At 41.8% G+C, this 18,406-nt stretch overlaps 2 protein-coding genes across 2 annotated transcripts in view; one reads left to right on the forward strand and one right to left on the reverse strand.

The window, feature by feature from the left end:
• The window catches only part of UGT2B17 (UDP glucuronosyltransferase family 2 member B17), a 48,175-nt gene extending 33,948 nt beyond the window's left edge, over window positions 1-14,227 (reverse strand). The window contains exon 1 of the mRNA XM_063663715.1: window positions 13,985-14,227. The gene's annotated coding sequence lies outside the window, so the exon portion shown is untranslated. The remainder of the gene's footprint in view (window positions 1-13,984) is intronic.
• On the forward strand, window positions 7,301-16,769 carry LOC134739514 (transcription factor NF-E4-like). Its single transcript, XM_063664402.1, has 4 exons — window positions 7,301-7,327; window positions 7,514-7,665; window positions 14,601-14,629; window positions 16,444-16,769. The coding sequence occupies exons 1-4, from the start codon at window positions 7,301-7,303 to the stop codon at window positions 16,767-16,769; spliced, it is 534 nt and encodes a 177-aa protein (XP_063520472.1).
• The last annotated feature ends 1,637 nt before the right edge of the window (window positions 16,770-18,406 follow it).

The raw sequence follows: 18,406 nt of genomic DNA on the forward strand, positions 1-18,406 counted from the left end.
AAGTTAAAATATAGCTAAAATTTGAAGTTAATATATAATATTAACAGTCTGAATAGGTGCATGCCAAGGAGACAAACAAAAGATTGATGACCTCATATTTATTTTAGTGTGCTTGGTGTTCTTTTATGTTTACAATTACTCTAGTCAAGCAATAATTTTTATGACCTAGATTATGTAAATAACCTGTCTTATGTAATTATTTTATAATACTGTTAAGAACAGTGGCAAGTGAGAGGCTCCTGCCTGTTAGGTACCCTTGACATAGGGAGAAGTAATCATACAACTCAAACAGCACTTTTTAATATAATGGTGCAAGGAATGTCTTCTAAAACTTTGTTGACATATAATTCATATACCATATGATTCACCAATTAGTGTGTACAGTTCAATGTTTCCTAGTATATTCACAGAATTTTACATCCACTACAACAATCAGTATTATCTCCAAAAGATTCTATACAATAGCCTTTAACCCCCAATCTGAAATTTTGCATCCATCCTGCCCTAGGCAACCACTAATCTAATTTCTATCTCTATAGATTAGCATTTTCTGGACCTTTTAAAAAGTAAATGAGGATTTTCCAGTGATCATGGTAGATGGGATGCAGGACTAGATTGCAGCTCCAGAAAGAGCGGTATGCAGAGGCTTGCATTGTGAATTTTAGCTGCAGATCAACTGCAAGAACAGACCAGCAATTCTGAGAGGACCCACAGACCCTCTGCAGGAAGTGTACTGCTCCTGCAGGACCTGGGAGACATCCCAAACACTGTGAGTGCCCCAACAATGGAAGAGGGAAAGGGTGATCCCCCTCTCCCAAATTCACATCCCCACTGGAGAAGCTGAAGGTCTGTTTGTGAGAGAAGTTCCCGACTTTACGTGGAGCTGAGTCAACTTAGAGAACCAAGCCAAGCAAAATACAGGGGTAGAGAAAAGTAGCAGAAAGGTACTGGGAGCTCTCTGGATACCCAAGCGGCTCATTCCTGCCTGGCACCTCAGTGATCCTTTAGGAGGGTAGCCAGCAGAACAGGGGGTTCAAACATTCTCCCAGGGCCTGAAAGCTTGAAGGGATGAGTAACTTCTCCCTTTTCAGGCCCAGTCTCAAGATGCAAGGCTACTTGCAACAGCAGCATATATCAGCAAGATAGCAGAAGCAGGAAGAGAGCCAGCCAGAAGACACCTACCCTGGCTGGAAGACATGTACCCCTGAAGATCAAGAGGCCATCCAGATACTACAAAGCAGTCACGTTAGACTGGGACACTTACTCTTTACAGAGAACTATAAAACCACTGTCCTGGAGGAGCCAAGATGGCCGAATAGGAACAGCTCTGGCCTACAGCTCCCAGCGTGAGCGACACAGAAGATGGGTGATTTCTGCATTTCCATCTGAGGTACCAGGTTCATCTCACTAGGGAGTGCCAGACAGTGGGCGCAGGTCAGTGGGTGTGCGCACCGTGCACGAGCGGAAGAAGGGCGAGGTATTGCCTCACTCAGGAAGTGCAAGGGGTCAGGTAGTTCCCTTTCCTAGTCAAAGAAAGGGGTGACAGATGGCACCTGGAAATTCGGGTCACTCCCACTCGAAGACTGCACTTTTCTGACAGGCTTAAAAAACGGCGTACCAGGAGATTATATCTCGCACCTGGCTCAGAGGGTCCTAGGCACATGGAGTCTTGCTGATTGCTACCACAGCAGTCTGAGATCAAACTGCAAGGCGGCAGCAAGGCTGGGGGAGGGGCGCCCGCCATTGCCCAGGCTCACTTAGGTAAACAAAGCAGCCTGGAAGATCGAACTGGGTGGAGCCCACCACAGCTCAAGGAGGCCTGCCTGCCTCTGTAGGCTCCACCTCTGGGGGCAGGGCACAGACAAACAGAAAGACAGCAGTAACCTCTGCAGACTTAAATGTCCCTATCTGACAGCTTTGAAGAGAGCAGTGGTTCTCCCAGCACACAGCTGGAGATCTGAGAACGGGGAGACTGCCTCTTCAAGTGGGTCCCTGACTCCTGACCCCAGAGCAGCCTAACTGGGAGGCACCCCTCAGCAGGGGCAGACTGACACCTCACACGGCTGGGTACTCCAACAGACCTGCAGCTGAGGGTCCTGTCTTTTAGAAGGAAAACTAACAAACAGAAAGGACATCCACACCAAAAACCCATCTGTACATCACCATCATCAAAGTCCAGAAGTAGATAAAACCACAAAGATGGGGAAAAAACAGCAGAAAAACTGGAAACTCTAAGAAGCAGAGCACCTCTCCTCCTCCAAAGGAATGTGGTTCCTCACCAGCAACGGAGCAAAGTTGGATGGAGAATGACTTTGACGAGCTGAGAGAAGAAGGCTTCAGATGATAAATTACTCCGAGCTATGGGAGGATATTCAAACCAAAGGCAAAGAAGATGAACACTTCGAAAAAAATTTAGAAGAATGTATAACTAGAATAACCAATACAGAGAAGTGCTTAAAGGAGCTGATGGAGCTGAAAACCAAGGCTCGAGAACTACATGAAGAATGCAGAAGCCCCAGGAGCCAATGCAATCAACTGGAAGAAAGGGTATCAGTGATGGAAGATGAAATGAATGAAATGAAGTGAGAAGGGAAGTTTAAAGAAAAAAGAATAAAAAGAAATGAGCAAAGCCTCCAAGAAATATGGGACTATGTGAAAAGACCAAATCTACCTATGATCGGTGTACCTGAAAGTGACGGAGAGAATGGAACCAAGTTGGAAAACTCTGCAGGTTATTATCCAGGAGAACTTCCCCAATCTAGCAAGGCAGGCCAACATTCAGATTAAGGAAATACAGAGAATGCCACAAAGATACTCCTCGAGAAGAGCAACTCCAAGACACATAATTGTGAGATTCACCAAAGTTGAAATGAAGGAAAAAATGCTAAGGGCAGCCAGAGAGAAAGGTCGGGTTACCATCAAAGGGAAGCCCATCAGACTAACAGCTGATCTCTCAGCAGAAACTCTGCAAGCCAGAAGAGAGTGGGGGCCAATATTCCACATTCTTAAAGAAAAGAATTTTCAACCCAGAATTTCATATCCAGCCAAACTAAGCTTCATAAATGAAGGTGAAATAAACTCCATTACAGACAAGCAAATGCTGAGAGATTTTGTCAACACCAGGTCTGCCCTAAAAGAGCTGCTGAAGGAAGCACTAAACATGGAAAGGAACAACCAGTACCAGCCACTGCAAAATCATGCCAAATTGTAAAGACCATCGAGGCTAGGAAGAGACTGCATCAACTAATGAGCAAAATAACCAGCTAACATCATAATGACAGGATCAAATTCACACATAACAATATCAACTTTAAATGTAAATGGCCTAAATGCCCCAATTAAAAGACACAGACTGGCAAATTGGATAAAGAGTCAAGACCCATCAGTGTGCTGTATTCAGGAAACCCATCTCACGTGCAGAGACACACATAAGCTCAAAATGAAAGGATGGAGGAAGATCTACCAAGCAAATGGAAAGCAAAAAAAGGCAGGGGTTGCAATTCTAGTCTCTGATAAAACAGACTTTAAACCAGCAAAGATCAAAAGAGACAAAGAAGGCCATTACATAATGGTAAAGGGATCAATTCAACAAGAAGAACTAACTATCCTAAACATATATGCACCCAATACAGGAGCACCCAGATTCATAAAGCAAGTCCTTAGAGACCTACAAAGAGAGATAGAGTGCCACACAATAATAATGGGAGACTTTAACACCCCACTGTCAACATTAGACAGATCAACAACACAGAAAGTTAACAGGGATGACCAGGAGTTGAACTCAGCTCTGCACCAAGTGGAACTAATAGAATCTACAGAACTCTCCACCACAAATCAACAGAACATACATTTTTTTCAGCACCACACCACACCTATTCCAAAATTGACCACATACTTGGAAGTAAAGCTCTCCTCAGCAAACGTAAAAGAATAGAAATTATAACAAACTATCTCTCAGATCACAGTGCAATCAAGCTAGAACTCAGGATTAAGAATCTCACTCAAAACCACTCAACTACATGGAAACTGAACAACCTGCTCCTGAATGACTACTGGGTACATCACGAAATGAAGGCAGAAATAAAGATGTTCTTTGAAACCAATGAGAACAAAGACACAACATACCAGAATCTCTGGGATGCATTCAAAGCAGTGTGTAGAGGGAAATTTATAGCACTAAATGCCCACAAGAGAAAGCAGAAAGATCCAAAGTTGACACCCTAACATCACAATTAAAAGAACCAGAAAAGCAAGAGCAAACACATTCAAAAGCTAGCAGAAGGCAAGAAATAACTAAAATCAGAGCAGAACTGAAGGAAATAGAGACACAAAAAACCCTTCAAAAAATAAATGAATCCAGGAGCTGGTTTTTTGAAAGGATCAACAAAATTGATAGACCACTAGCAAGACTAATAAAGAAAAAAAGAGAGAAGAATCAAATAAATGCAATAAAAAATGATAAAGGGGATAGCACCACCAATCCCACATAAATACAAACTTCCATCAGAGAATGCTACAAACTCCTCTTTGCAAATAAACTAGAAAATCTAGAAGAAATGGATAAATTCCTTGAAACATACACTCTCCCAAGACTAAACCAGGAAGAAGTTGAATCTCCAAACAGACCAATAACAGAAGCTGAAATTGTGGCAATAATCAATAGCTTACCAACCAAAGAGTCCAGGACCAAATGGATTCACAGCCGAATTCTACCGGAGGTACAAGGAGGAACTGGTACCATTACTTCTGAAACTATTCCAATCAATAGAAAAAGAGGGAATCCTCTCTAACTCATTTTATGAGGCCAGCATCATCCTGATACCAAAGCCAGGCAGAGACACAACTAAAAAAGAGAATTTTAGACCAATATCCTTGATGAACATTGATGCAAAAATCCTCAATAAAATACTGGCAAACCGAATCCAGCAGCACATCAAAAAGCTTATCCACCATGATCAAGTGGGCTTCATCCCTTGGATGGAAGGCTGGTTCAATATACACAAATCAATATATATGCAAATCAATATACACAAATCAATAAATGTAATCCAGCATATAGACAGAACCAAAGTCAAAAACCACATGATTATCTCAAGAGATGCAGAAAAGGCCTTTCACAAAATTTGACAACCCTTCATGCTAAAAACTCTCAATAAATTAGGTATTGATGGGACGTATCTCAAAATAATAAGAGCTATTTATGACAAACCCACAGCCAATATCATACTGAATGGACAAAAACTGGAAGCATTCCCTTTGAAAACGGGCACAAGACAGGGATGCCCTCTCTCACCACTCCTATTCAACATAGTGTTGGAAGTTCTGGCCAGGGCAATTAGGCAGGAGAAGGAAATAATGGGTATTCAGTTAAGAAAAGAGGAAGTCAAATTGTCCCTGTTTGCAGAAGACATGATTGTGTATCTAGAAAACCCCATTGTCTCAGCACAAAATCTCCTTAAGCTAATAAGCAACTTCGACAAAGTCTCAGGATACAAAATCAACGTACAAAAATCACAAGCATTCTTATACACCAATAACAGACAAACAGAGAGCCAAATCATGAGTGAACTCCCATTCACAATTGCTTCAAAGAGAATAAAATACCTAGGAATCCAACTTACAAGGGACATGAAGGACCTCTTCAAGGAGAACTACAAACCACTGCTCAATGAAATAAAACAGGATACAAAGAAATGGAAGAACATTCCATGCTCATGAGTAGGAAGAATCAATATCGTGAAAATGGCCATACTGCCCAAGGTAATTTATAGATTCAATGCCATCCCCATCAAGCTACCAATGACTTTCTTCACATAATTGGAAAAAACTACTTTAAAGTTCATATGGAACCAAAAAAGAGCCCGCATCACCAAGTCAACCCTAAGCCAAAAGAACAAAGCTGGAGGCATCACACTACCTGACTTCAAACTATACTACAAGGATACAGTAACCAAAACAGCATGGTACTGGTACCAAAACAGAGATAGAGATCAATGGAACAGAACAGAGCCGTCAGAAATAATGCCGCATATCTACAACTATCTGATCTTTGACAAACCTGACAAAAGCAAGCAATGGGGAAAGGATTCCCTATTTAATAAATGGTGCTGGGAAAACTGGCTAGCCATATGTAGAAAGCTGAAACTGGATCCCTTCCTTACACCTTATACAAAAATCAATTCAAGATGGATTAAAGACTTAAACAGTAGACCTAAAAGCATAAAAACCTTAGAAGAAAACCTAGGCATTACCATTCAGGACATAAGCATGGGCAAGGACTTCATGTCTAAAACACCAAAAGCAATGGCAATGAAAGCCAAAATTGACAAATGGGATCTCATTAAACTAAAGAGCTTCTGCACAGCAAAAGAAACTACCATCAGAGTGAACAGGCAACCTACAAAATGGGAAAAAATTTTCACAACCTACTCATCTGACAAAGGGCTAATATCCAGAATCTACAATGAACTCAAACAAATTTACAAGAAAAAAACAAACAACCCCATCAAAAAGTGGGCGAAGGACATGAACAGACACTTCTCAAAAGAAGACATTTATGCAGCCAAAAAACACATGAAAAAATGCTCACCATCACTGGCCATCAGAGAAATGCAAATCAAAACCACAATGAGATACCATCTCACACCAGTTAGAATGGCAATCATTAAAAAGTCAGGAAACAACAGGTGCTGAAGAGGATGTAGAGAAATAGGAACACTTTTACACTGTTGGTGGGACTGTAAACTAGTTCAACCATTGTGGAAGTCAGTGTGGCCATTCCTCAGGGATCTAGAAATAGAAATACCATTTGACACAGCCATCCCATTACTGGGTATATACCCAAAGGACTATAAATCATGCTGCTATAAAGACACATGCACACGTATGTTTATTGTGGCATTATTCACAATAGGAAAGACTTGGAACCAACCCAAATGTCCAACAATGATAGACTGGATTAAGAAAATGTGGCACATATACACCATGGAATACTATGCAGCCATAAAAAATGATGAGTTCAAGTCCTTTTTAGGGACATGGATGAAATTGGAAATCATCATTCTCAATAAAATATCGCAAGAACAAAAAACCAAACACCGCATATTTTCACTCATAGGTGGGAACTGAAAAAATGAGAACACATGGATACAGGAAGGGAAACATCACACTCTGGGGACTGTTGTGGGGTGGGGGGAGGGGGGAGGGATAGCACTGGGAGATATACCTAATGCTAGATGACGAGTTAGTGGGTGCAGTGCACCAGCATGGCACATGTATACATATGTAACTAACCTGCACAATGCACATGTGTTTCCTAAAACCTAAAGTAGAATAATAATAAATAAATAAATAAATAAATAAATAAATACATAAATTAAAAAAAATAAAACCGCTGTCCCATCCTCACTTGGGGTGGATGCCATTTTAGGCCTCAGCCCACCTGCACCCTGGCACTCATTAAAACAGCATGTTGCTCCACACTGCCTCATGTTTTCTGTTGGTGTGCTGTTAGCGTTCAAACCGATTCAAGAACATTACATCTGGTGCCAAAATCTGGGAGGGGCTCAGGTCTTTGTCCCTTGTGGACCTACCCATCCACCCCAGAGTGCAAGCCACAGCAACCAGACAACGGAAACTCCTCCGCCTCCAGTTGCCTCTCTGTGCATGTGTAGCAGGACGAGCCACAGACAAAACTTCTCAGACACCGAGTTGTAGAAGGTAGAGCTTTATTTAGCTGGGACCACCAGCAAGCTACTGCCTTAAAATCTGAGCTCCCCAAGTGCACAATTTCTGTCCTTTTTAAGGGCTCACAACATTAAAGATTTCACATGAAAGGGTTGTGATTTATTTGAGCAAGCACCGGGTATGTGACAGGGGCTGCATGCACTGGTAGTCAGAGAGAAACAGAACAGGGCAGGGGGTTTCACAGTGTTATTCTGTACAATGTCTGGAATCTATGAATAACATCAATTTCTAAGTTATGAGTTGATTTTTAACCACTGGGTTTAGGCCAGGCTGGCCCATGCCTGGTTTCAGGCCTGGAGCCAGGCTGTCTTTTGTTTTACTTCCTTGCTGTTTTTTCTTAAAACAGGTACTGAGTACAAAGCAATATAAAATAATATGAGAGGGTCTTTCTCTTCCTTCATTTGCCCCTTTTGAGACTCTCACTTTTTATTAGTGGGAGTTCTCACTCTTATTTTTGTTACTTATGTCTTTTTGTGAAATAGATTGATAGTGATTCATATAGTACACTTGTGCTGAAGCATTTTGGTGAACTAAGGTAGCGATGAAGCTTTTTATCATTTGAAGAAGTACAGGTAGCAAATAAGGGAGCAGTAAGCAGGTTTTTATAACTATTATGACTCCTATTATAAGAGTTTTAAATTTTTCTAGTGCTGGGAACCACTTTCTAAACATGGCTTCAGGGTTGAATCCGTGCTACACTTGTACGGGTACATGTTCCAGTTTTGTCATATTTTTAACTATGTCTTTAACTACTTGCTTTGATTATCTATGTGTAGACAGTAATTAGTAAGGTTAAATTTTTTACAAACTCCTCCTTTAGCTGCTAGCAAGTAGTCAAGAGCTAGTCTATTTTGATAGATAGCATTTCTCATCTGAGTCTCTTGCCGGGCAAGAACAGTCAAGACATGACCGGTTTTATTAGTAACAATTTCTAAAACAGCTTGTAACCATATGATTCAGTTGAGCATATAGATGGGCATCTGATATCTCCATGAGCCATCTTGTGTTCAAGTGGCGGGTCTATAGTATTGTTTGATTTTTTTTTTCAGGGGGCCATTTATCATCTTTTCAATCACCTGTGGCTATGCTTCTTTTTTTTTTTTTCTGGGAAGCATAGACTAGGAAGCCTAGAAGTTCACCTGTTTTTATAGGCAGCAAGAAGAAAGATGGCTTAATGGTACCAATTATACAGCTACCTGTCCACTGATCAGGCAGCTTAGCATAAGCTTTGTGTCCACATATCTAGTATAACCTGGTGGGTGCCGTCCAGTCCTGGTGGAATTCTGGATGGGCCTAAACAGTCTGAAACTTTGGAAATTTACTGAATAGATTTATTTCTGTATAATTGGAACTCCATCATGTAACTGTTTTTGTGTCACAATTATACAGCTTTTTCCTAAGACAACTAAGTCGCCTTACAGGTTGAGTGAATCCTTTTCCTTCTTTAGCTATGCAATACTGTCTAACAATTGATACTTTTAGAACCTAGAGATGATCAGGGTGATTCTTTTGGGCTGGGAATTCATCAGCTGGGTCTGTAGGAACTAATTCTCAGGCTTCCTATTGCCATTGATTTCCTGTTACGGTTTCTCTACAAACATAACATGAGGTGACTTGTAGAGATTGGGTTACATGTTCGGCTAATTGCAAAAAGAAATTTTTAGTTTTTCATGGAATCTCAGGTACTGGCACATTTAGTTAATCATAGAAAGTCTGAAACAGTGGTTCTGGAGAGTGTTTTTGAACCTCTCCTTTTATTAGGATGCTTACACTAGGATCTAGTCCCTTTTTATCCATGTCTAATGATACATATTTTTCTTTTATTTTACTTTGGGTCTGAGGGGTTTGTGATTATCAATTCTAAAATGTTGCAGCTCCTATTCATGCAGGAGGGGCTGACTTTTTCTTTTTGGAGTTAAACAGAATCTTTTTTATTTTCCTTTTAAGTAGTCTAAATGATACAAGATCAGTATTGACACATCTCACATAAATATGATTTTTGATAGATATACTTTTTTTTTTACTGTGTAACTTCCCTTTTTAATTTAGAGAACCACATCCCATTTCATGAAGCTTACTATTAATAGTGGCACAAGCATCAAATTTTCAGGTTACATTTTGGGGACCTCTCTTTTTTTCTGTTCTAGCTACTATTACCTTACTTGGGTGACCTAGAAAAGGACCAGTCCTTAATTTTATTTTAAAAACTGCGATCATGGGAGGCTTAAAATGGGTCATAAAATGCATCAGGTTGGTTATTTCCTGGGCTACATACCTTGGATAGAATAGCATTATACAAACAAGTTGTTGTTGTTTTTTTTTTTTTTTAGAGTCCTAGGGTGTCCGTGATATTAGTGTTAGTCAGTTTTGTTGTGAGTGTTAGAAAGAGGGCATATAGAACCAGGAAGCTAATAAGAAAGATGATTACAAGGGCGTGATCATGGAAGGTGATTAGCTCTTTCATAATAACCATAAAGTAATTAGCTCTTTTATAATAATCATAAAGTAATAGGACTGTAGCAATCTTTTGTCCCACCTCAGTGATTTGATGTATATACACGAAACCGTTCTTAGTCTGAGGAAGGTCAGTTGAAGTCCTTACTGTACAAGTCCAAATTTTAAGGAAAATGAGTCCTGCAATGAGTTTCCTCATGCTTTAGCTGTGCGTGGACCAGTCAGCTTCTGGGTGTGACTGGAGCAGGGTTTATTGTCTTCTTCAGAGTCACTTTGCAGGGGTTGGTGAAGCTGCTCCCATCCATGTACAGCTCCCAGTCTACTGATGTTTAAGGGTGGTCTTGGAAGTTGGGCCTACTAGAATAAACTGAGTCCAGTACCTCTAAACAGTTATGTTTAACTGGGCTCTCTGATAATAGGAGTAAGGTGGCGGGGTTAGGGTATTGCAAACTTCAGTGGTTATGTGGGGATTTTCACAGAGCAAGCTTTGGTATCTAGTTAGTCTATCATTTATTAGCTAATGGTGTCCTTTGGTATTTATTAAAATTACCACAGCATGGGGAGAATTTATGTTTAAGTTTTGCCTAAGAGTTAGCTTATTTGCTTCTTGTGTTGGCAGGGCCATGGCTGTCAGGGCCCTTGGACATGGGGGCCAGCCTTTGGAAACCCCGTCTAGTTGTTTTGAGAGATAGGCCACTGGCCTTGGCCAGGGCCCTACAGTCTGGGTTAAAACTCCAACTGCCATTTTTTTTCTTTCTGACACATAGAGTGCAAAGAGTTTTTTTTTTATTTTTTAAATTTATTATTATTATACTTTAGGTTTTAGGGTACATGTGCGCAATGTGCAGGTTAGTTACATATGTATACATGTGCCATGCTGGTGCACTACACCCACTAAATCATCATCTAGCATTAGGTATATCTCCCAATGCCATCCCTCCCCCCTCCCCTCACCCCACAACAGTCCCCAGAGTGTGATGATCCCCTTCCTGTGTCCATGTGTTCTCATTGTTCAATTCCCACCTAAAGAGTTTTGTCAGGTCAGGTAACCTCAGGGCTGGGGCCGACATGAGTTTTGTTTTGTTTTTTAACTCATGAAAAGCTCTTTGCTATTGGTTATAATAGATGCAGTTTATTTAATCTACATTTTTGTTGACTGTCATCCACAAAAATATTGACTTAAATCTTGTAACTATTTGATTTCAAGCTTTAAATTGATCTGGTATTCCTTGCGGGGCTTCGATTGCATCTAAATAGATGTGAGAGTTGAAAGACCTATAAGGGGCTTCTCTCACTTTATGATGTCTTATTATTATTTTTTCCTTCCTCTGGTTGATGAAATGCCAGGGTGAAAGGGATAGCCAAATGGACTAAAGCACAAGTGTCACTCTAGTTATTCGGCAGAATGCCTAGTAAAGGTCCACCGTAATACTACCACACATCTGCTCGGGGATGAACAAGGGCTGACTGATTGATAAGCTCTTGAAAATTCTTAAGCTCACTGCATCCCTTTAGGTCTCCAAGGAATGCTAAGTTTCCTCCCTGCTGTGAGAGACAGGAAGTGAACTTAGTGTTGGGAGATGGAAGCTGGATGGCCCTCGGGGGCTGAATGGCAGGGACTTCGGGATATAGCAGAGAGAGCTTGGCATGACTTATTACTCCAGGCTGTAGAATCCTGGAAAAGAGCTGCCATGCAGCCCATGCTTTGTGGACTGGAGGACCACCGTAGTGGAAGGGGGACAATTAGGGCCTCTGGCCTGCCAAGTGCACAAGCATAACAATTGCTTTTGTTTAACATTGCAGATGGAATATTTGATCCATTTCAACCAGGCATTTGCATCTTGGTATTCTGTCTTAATTCCTAAAATTTGTTTTAAGTCTTTAACTTTTATGATCCTCTAGTAAAATGAATGTTTCCATTAGCACTAATTTTTATTAATTTTTAGACCAAAGAAAGCTAAACATCATTTTATATTTATAATGTTTCTTGTACGATTTTTATACAAGATAAGCTAAATTTTACTTTTATATTAGTGTGTTATTAATATTAAACTTAATTTTAATAAAACCTTGTAGACATATTGATCCAATTTTTCATATTTGACCATAAAGTAAGATTTTATAGACTCTGTTTAACTTTTTATAATTTTTGTTAAACAGCAGGTTGATGCTTTAAGAAAAAAACCTGTTGCATTTTTACTTTCATGTCTAGTTCACAGGAAAACTGGATGATACTTTTTTAACTTTAGCTAATAAGTTTACACACAATTTTCTTTACAATTAACATTTTAAAGCATGCTTAAACTTTTTAAAACAATAATTTTTTAAAACTTTTTAATGTAGGTAAAAATCCACATTCTTATGCCTCCTTACAATCTTTTTATTAAAGGTATATTTTACTTTTTTATACACCTGCACATAAACTGTTTCCTCAATAGTACTCAGGAGGCCTTATTACTTTTAAATTATGCAACATTTTTTGCATAAAATTTTTCATAACTTTTTTTCACGACTTTCACTGACAATTTTTCAACATGTCTCAACTTTCTGATTTATTACAAACATTTTTTTCTTCTCTTTAAACAACCAGTTATTTCAGGACAAGAATTTACCATATAACACTCTTTTTATATAAATTTTGCCTCCTTCCCCCCCTTTTTTTTGAAGATAACCATACCTTTTTTTTTTTAAGGTGAACTTTCTTTATGTCTTTGGACTAGACTGTCTAAGGCCACAAGATTAGAAGTTACCTTAATATATTATATATATATATATATATATATATAAAATATACTGTCAACCTTTAGCAAACTTCACTTTTGTTGAAAACCTTGTAAGTTTGAAATTTCAATTATCCTTTGCTATTAATAAGACCTTGTTTAGTCTAAATTAACTTAGAATTGGTATAGCTGGCTTTTTTTTTCTCTGTTGGCCTTTCCTTGCCTCTGCCAGCTGCTTATGCTGCTGTTCTCTTAACTACTGTGGGGGGGGGAAACGGGTCTAAAACCAGCTGTAACTGTCAATGTACGGAACCTAGTCTGGGTGTCTTGGCTTACAGGTTACCTTGTGCCATACCTTAGAAACTAAAGACCTATCTAGGCTTCCTTCTGATGGCTAACCTACCTCTAATGCTGGCCAGTCTATTTCACACAAAGCTCTAAGTTTTCCTGGAGTCATAGTGACTCCATAGTCTCTATTAAGTCCTTTCTTGAAATTCATTAACATAGTTCCCAGTGCAGTGGGCTTACTTTGTACCTGACCTATGTTTTTTTGAGACAAAACACCATGCTCACACCACACACACACCACAAAACAAAGAACAGGTAAAAGGGCACACACAAACTTTTGCAGTTTACATCAAACCAAAATCAAAACCAAAATCAGAGTATCCAGAAATCCAAGCCAGGTCAAATACCAAAACCAAAGTATCCAGCAATTCAAGTCAAGTCAAAACCAGAACAAAAGTGCCAATGCAGGCACACCGTGGGGTGATCAGGCCACACTTCCACTCAGATGGAGTGGGGCAAGTTCAAAAGACTAGTCCTACCAAGTCTAGCCAAGTCAAAACCAGAACAAAGGTGCCAGCACAGGCACAGCATGGGTGATCAGGCCACACTTCTACTAAGGTGGAGTGGGGTAAGTTCAAAAGACTAGTCTTATCAAGTTTCAGATGTCCAGACTCCAAGTGCCGGTTCCTTCCCGGTGTTCAGCCACTGTGTACATCCTCCATGGGGGCCTGCTCCATACTGCTCTGGTGAGGTGTTCCACTGGGGCAATTTCCTACCTGGGAGCACTCTTTGGATCGCGTCACTCAGGCTGGCCAGAGTCCCATGCAGGGATGCTCCACAGGGCAGGCTTAAGCCTCCTAAGGGGCTGCCTCAGTCTTCCATCAGTCACCTCGCTTCAGGGTCAGGGAACCAAGAAATGTAGCAGGACGAGCCACAGACAAAATCTCTCAGACACCAAGTTGTAGAAGGAAGGGCTTTATTCAGCTGGGAGCATCGGCAAGCTACTGCCTTAAAATCTGAGCTCCCCAAGTGCACAATTTCTGTCCTTTTTAAGGGCTCACAACACTAAAGATTTCACATGAAAGGGTCATGATTGATTTGAGCAAGCAGTGGGTATGTGACAGGGGCTGCATGCACTGGTGGTCAGAGAGAAACAGAACAGGGCAGGGAGTTTCACAATGTTCTTCTATACAATGTCTGGAATCTATGAATAACATCAGTTTCTAAGTTATGAGTTGATTTTTAACTACTCAGTTTAGGCCAGGAAGGCCCAGGCATAGTTTCAGGCCTGGCGCAGGGCTGCCTGTCTTTGGTTTCACTTCCTTGTTTTTTCTTAAAACAGGTACTGAGTGTAAAACAATATAAAATGAGAATGTCTTTCTCTTTCTTCACATGCACATCAGTCACTGATCTCGCCTACTGCTAAGTTTCCCTGGGAGCTCAGTTAACAGGGGAAAATCTGCATGACCTCTGTTGGTTTCTCCTGTCCAAAAATCCAACATTGATCCAAGAAGGCTCCAGTGTGTGCTGGGCACTCGCTGATCATCTAGTCTTAGGGGGACGCCTCTAAGCCATTTGATCCCATTCCGGGAACAAAAAAGGCAGAGGTGATGATAACTCCTTTTATTGTCTTCCTCCAGCTGTCCAGGACGATCATCTTTTTCCCTGTTCTCCAGAGCCTACCCTTTGATATGGAAAACTCCCAGTCCTCCATTCCAAAAAGCAGCCCTCCAGGCTGCCTCATAAAAAGTCTGCAGACCTTAGGCCTCAGGCAAGATACCCGCACTAAGCGCCTTGTCTCTTTTATACAATAAAACCTGACCGCAGTATGAATTAGAAAATGGGTCCAAATGGCCAGCAAATGGAACACTCAACTTTACAATTTTAACTGACTTAAGCAATTATTGCTGATGACTGGAAAAATGGCGAGAAATTCCTTGTCCAGGCCTTTTTGCATTCAGATCACAACCCGACTTCTGCAATTCTTGCTTACCTGTTCAAATCTTTTTCCATTCTCGCTGCCCTCATCAACTTTCTCCTCCCGACCCTATCTCTTTTTCCCTGTTGGATCCAGCAGACTGCTGTCCACCCCTCCCAGACCCTACCCCTACATCTCAGCCATCTTCATTAACTCCCCAAGCTTTCTCATTGTCTTCTCAGCCACCATTTTCCCAGCCACCATCTTCCCCGCCAGCATCACCTCCAAAAGTACCCACTTCTTTTTCTACACCGTCCTCTCCTCAGGAAAACTCTAGCATTGCATGTACTCATTCTCCTTCCTCATTGCCCTCTCCTGAAGCCTGTAAACCCATCAAGCCACCTTACACCCCTATGTATCCTCCACTGCCTGTCAACTCAACCTGTCTTCTCCCTTCAAACCCTCAGCAGGAACCCCTTCTGGCTTCTACCTTCTCTCCTGTCCATACCAGCTTGGACACCATCTTTGGCCCATACCCCAACTATACTTCAGTGCCTGTGCTAGAATGCCCCCTTCAGGAAGTAGGAGGAACTGAATGTATTGTTAGAGTTCACGTTCCCTTCTCCTTCACTGATCTCTCAAACTAACAAGACTCAGTTCATTTCCAGAAGACCCTATCTCTTATATTAGGGAGTTTCAGTACCTTATCCAGTCTTATGAACTAACCTGGTATGACCTCTACTTATCCTCTCTTCCATCCTCACCCTCTACTTATCCTCTCTTCCACCCTTACCCCAGAAGACTGGGACCATATTTGGACCCCAGCTCGGGAGCATGCTAATACAATTCATCATCAAGTTCCTGCCCAGCCTACTGGCACAGAGGCAGTCCCCAACCAGGAGCCCCACTGGGATTATCAATACAGGGCCTCTGGACAATGCCATCAAGACCACATGATTGTGTATCTCCTTGCAGGACTCAAAAAGGGTGCCCATAAAGTGGTAAACTATGAAAACCTTTCAGAAATCACCCAAGGTCCTGACAGAAAACCAGCCCTTTTTCTCTCTTGTTTAACTGAAGCCATGAGAAAATATACCAACCTAGACCCAGCCAACCCAGAAGGAGCTACTATTTTAAACCTTCAGTTCCTCACCCAATCTACCCCTGATATTTGGTGCAAGCTTCAGAAGCTTGACAATGGCCCTCAAACCCCACAATGAGACCTTCTTAATTTAGCCTTCAAAGTCTTCAACAGTTGTGATGAGGAAAGTAAAAGAAAAAAAAAGACAGAATTTCAAATGCTTGCCTCCACCATCAGGAGCCCTGCAGGCCCACGGGCTGCAGCTCCACACAGATGCCTCCTAGCAACCCACCTCCACCTGGCACCTGTTTCAAGTTTGGCAATGAAGACCACTGGTCCAGGCAATGCCCAAACCCAGGTAAGCCCACCAGGCTGTGCCCCCTCTGCGGAGGACCCCACAGGAAGACAGACTGTGAGGTGTCCCAGCAAGTACTGCCCCCATCCCTGCCACAGCTGGCCAAAACCTCCTACTAGGATCTCATCAGCCTTGCCACTGAAGATTGACAGTGCCCTGGAACAGATGCCGCAGCAACTACCATTGCTTCATCTGAGCCAAGGATAACCCTGATGGTGGCAGGTAGGCCAGTATTTTTTTTTTTAATTAATATTGGGGCAACCTACTCTGCTTTACCTAAATTTTTAGGACTCACCCAGTCCTCCCAAGTCTCTGTTGTGGGAATCAATGGACAAGTCTCCAAACCCCAAGAGCCGCCTCCACTTTTCTGCTCCCTGTACACCTTTTCCTTCAGTCACTCTTTCTTAGTCCTGCCCTCATGCCCAGCTATGCTTCTAGGCAGAGATATCCTTTAAAAACTCCACACTATTCTCCAATTCCATACTCCCCACAGTGCCCAACACACCAACCCAGACCCCTCTAAGTCTTCTAACTTTCTTCTACTCCTCAGACCTCCCACCCTAAAACATGCAACTTTTCCTTATCCCCCATTCTCTAGTTAACCCCACTGTTTGGGATACTTCCACACCTTCAGTCACAGAACACCACACCCCTATCTACATCACCCTTAAAGAGCCCACCCCGTTCCTATCACAGAAGCAGTATCCCATCCCCCAAGCAGCTCTCATAGGCCTAAAGCCTATCATTTCTCACCTCCTCACCAGTCATCTATTCTGCCCAACAAACTCTCCTTTTAACATATCAGTTCTACCTGTTAAAAAGCCAGATGGAACTTATCACTTAGTCCGGGACCTCAGGCTCATTAACCAAGCTGTACTCCCAGTATGTCCAGTAGTTCCTAACCCATACACTTTACTTTCCTCACTTCCCTCCAATACCACCCATTTTTCTGTTCTAAACCTAAAGGATGCTTTTTCACAATTCCTTTACACCCGGATTCCCAAAACCTCTTTGCCTTTACGTGGGAAAGCCCCAACACCCACCTTTCATGTCAGCTTACCTGGTGCATACTACCTCAAGGTTTTAGAGACAGCCCCCACTTTTATGGACAGGCCTTTGCTAGTGACATCTGTACTTTATCCCTAAAATCGTCCTCTCTCCTTTAATATGTTAATAATCTGCTCCTGTGTAGCCCCTCTCAAAGAGACTGCAACATCCATACATATTATCTCTATTTTAAACTTCTTGGCAGAACGGGGGTATCAGGTCTCCCCTAAGAAAGCACAAATATGTACCCCCTCAGTCACCTATCTAGGCCTAGCTCTTACCCCGTGAGCCCAGGGGCTCACAACAGACCACATATTTATTCCCTCCTCCGGTACCTCCTGACTCCACAAGCTAAGCAAGAAATTCTCTCTTTTCCAGGATTAGCGGGATATTTTAGGCTCTGGGTTTCCTCCTTCGCTCTACTTGCCAAACCATTAAACCAAGCTGCTAAAGGCCCTCTCTATGAGCCTTTAAATCCTGCACAGCCTATTACCCAACCTTTCTGTCTACTCCAAAAGGCTCTCATCTCAGCCCCCGTCCTCACTCTCCCAGACCTCACCAAAAGTTTCTCCCTCTATACTGACGAACGGCATGGAGATGCACTTAGGCGTTCTAACCCAGTCTAAGGGACCCACCTACCCAGGTTGTTGCCTACCTCCCGGAAGAGCTTGAGGCCACAGTTCTTGGATGGCCTGCCTGCCTCTGAGCATTGGTGGCAGCTGCTCTCCTCACCCTTAAAAGCCTAAAACTATCTCTTCATGCCAACCTAACAGTTTATTCAACCCATAACATCAAAG

This window comes from Pongo pygmaeus, chromosome 3, assembly GCF_028885625.2.
Source record: "Pongo pygmaeus isolate AG05252 chromosome 3, NHGRI_mPonPyg2-v2.0_pri, whole genome shotgun sequence".
In the NCBI taxonomy this organism is placed as follows: Eukaryota; Metazoa; Chordata; class Mammalia; order Primates; family Hominidae; genus Pongo; species Pongo pygmaeus.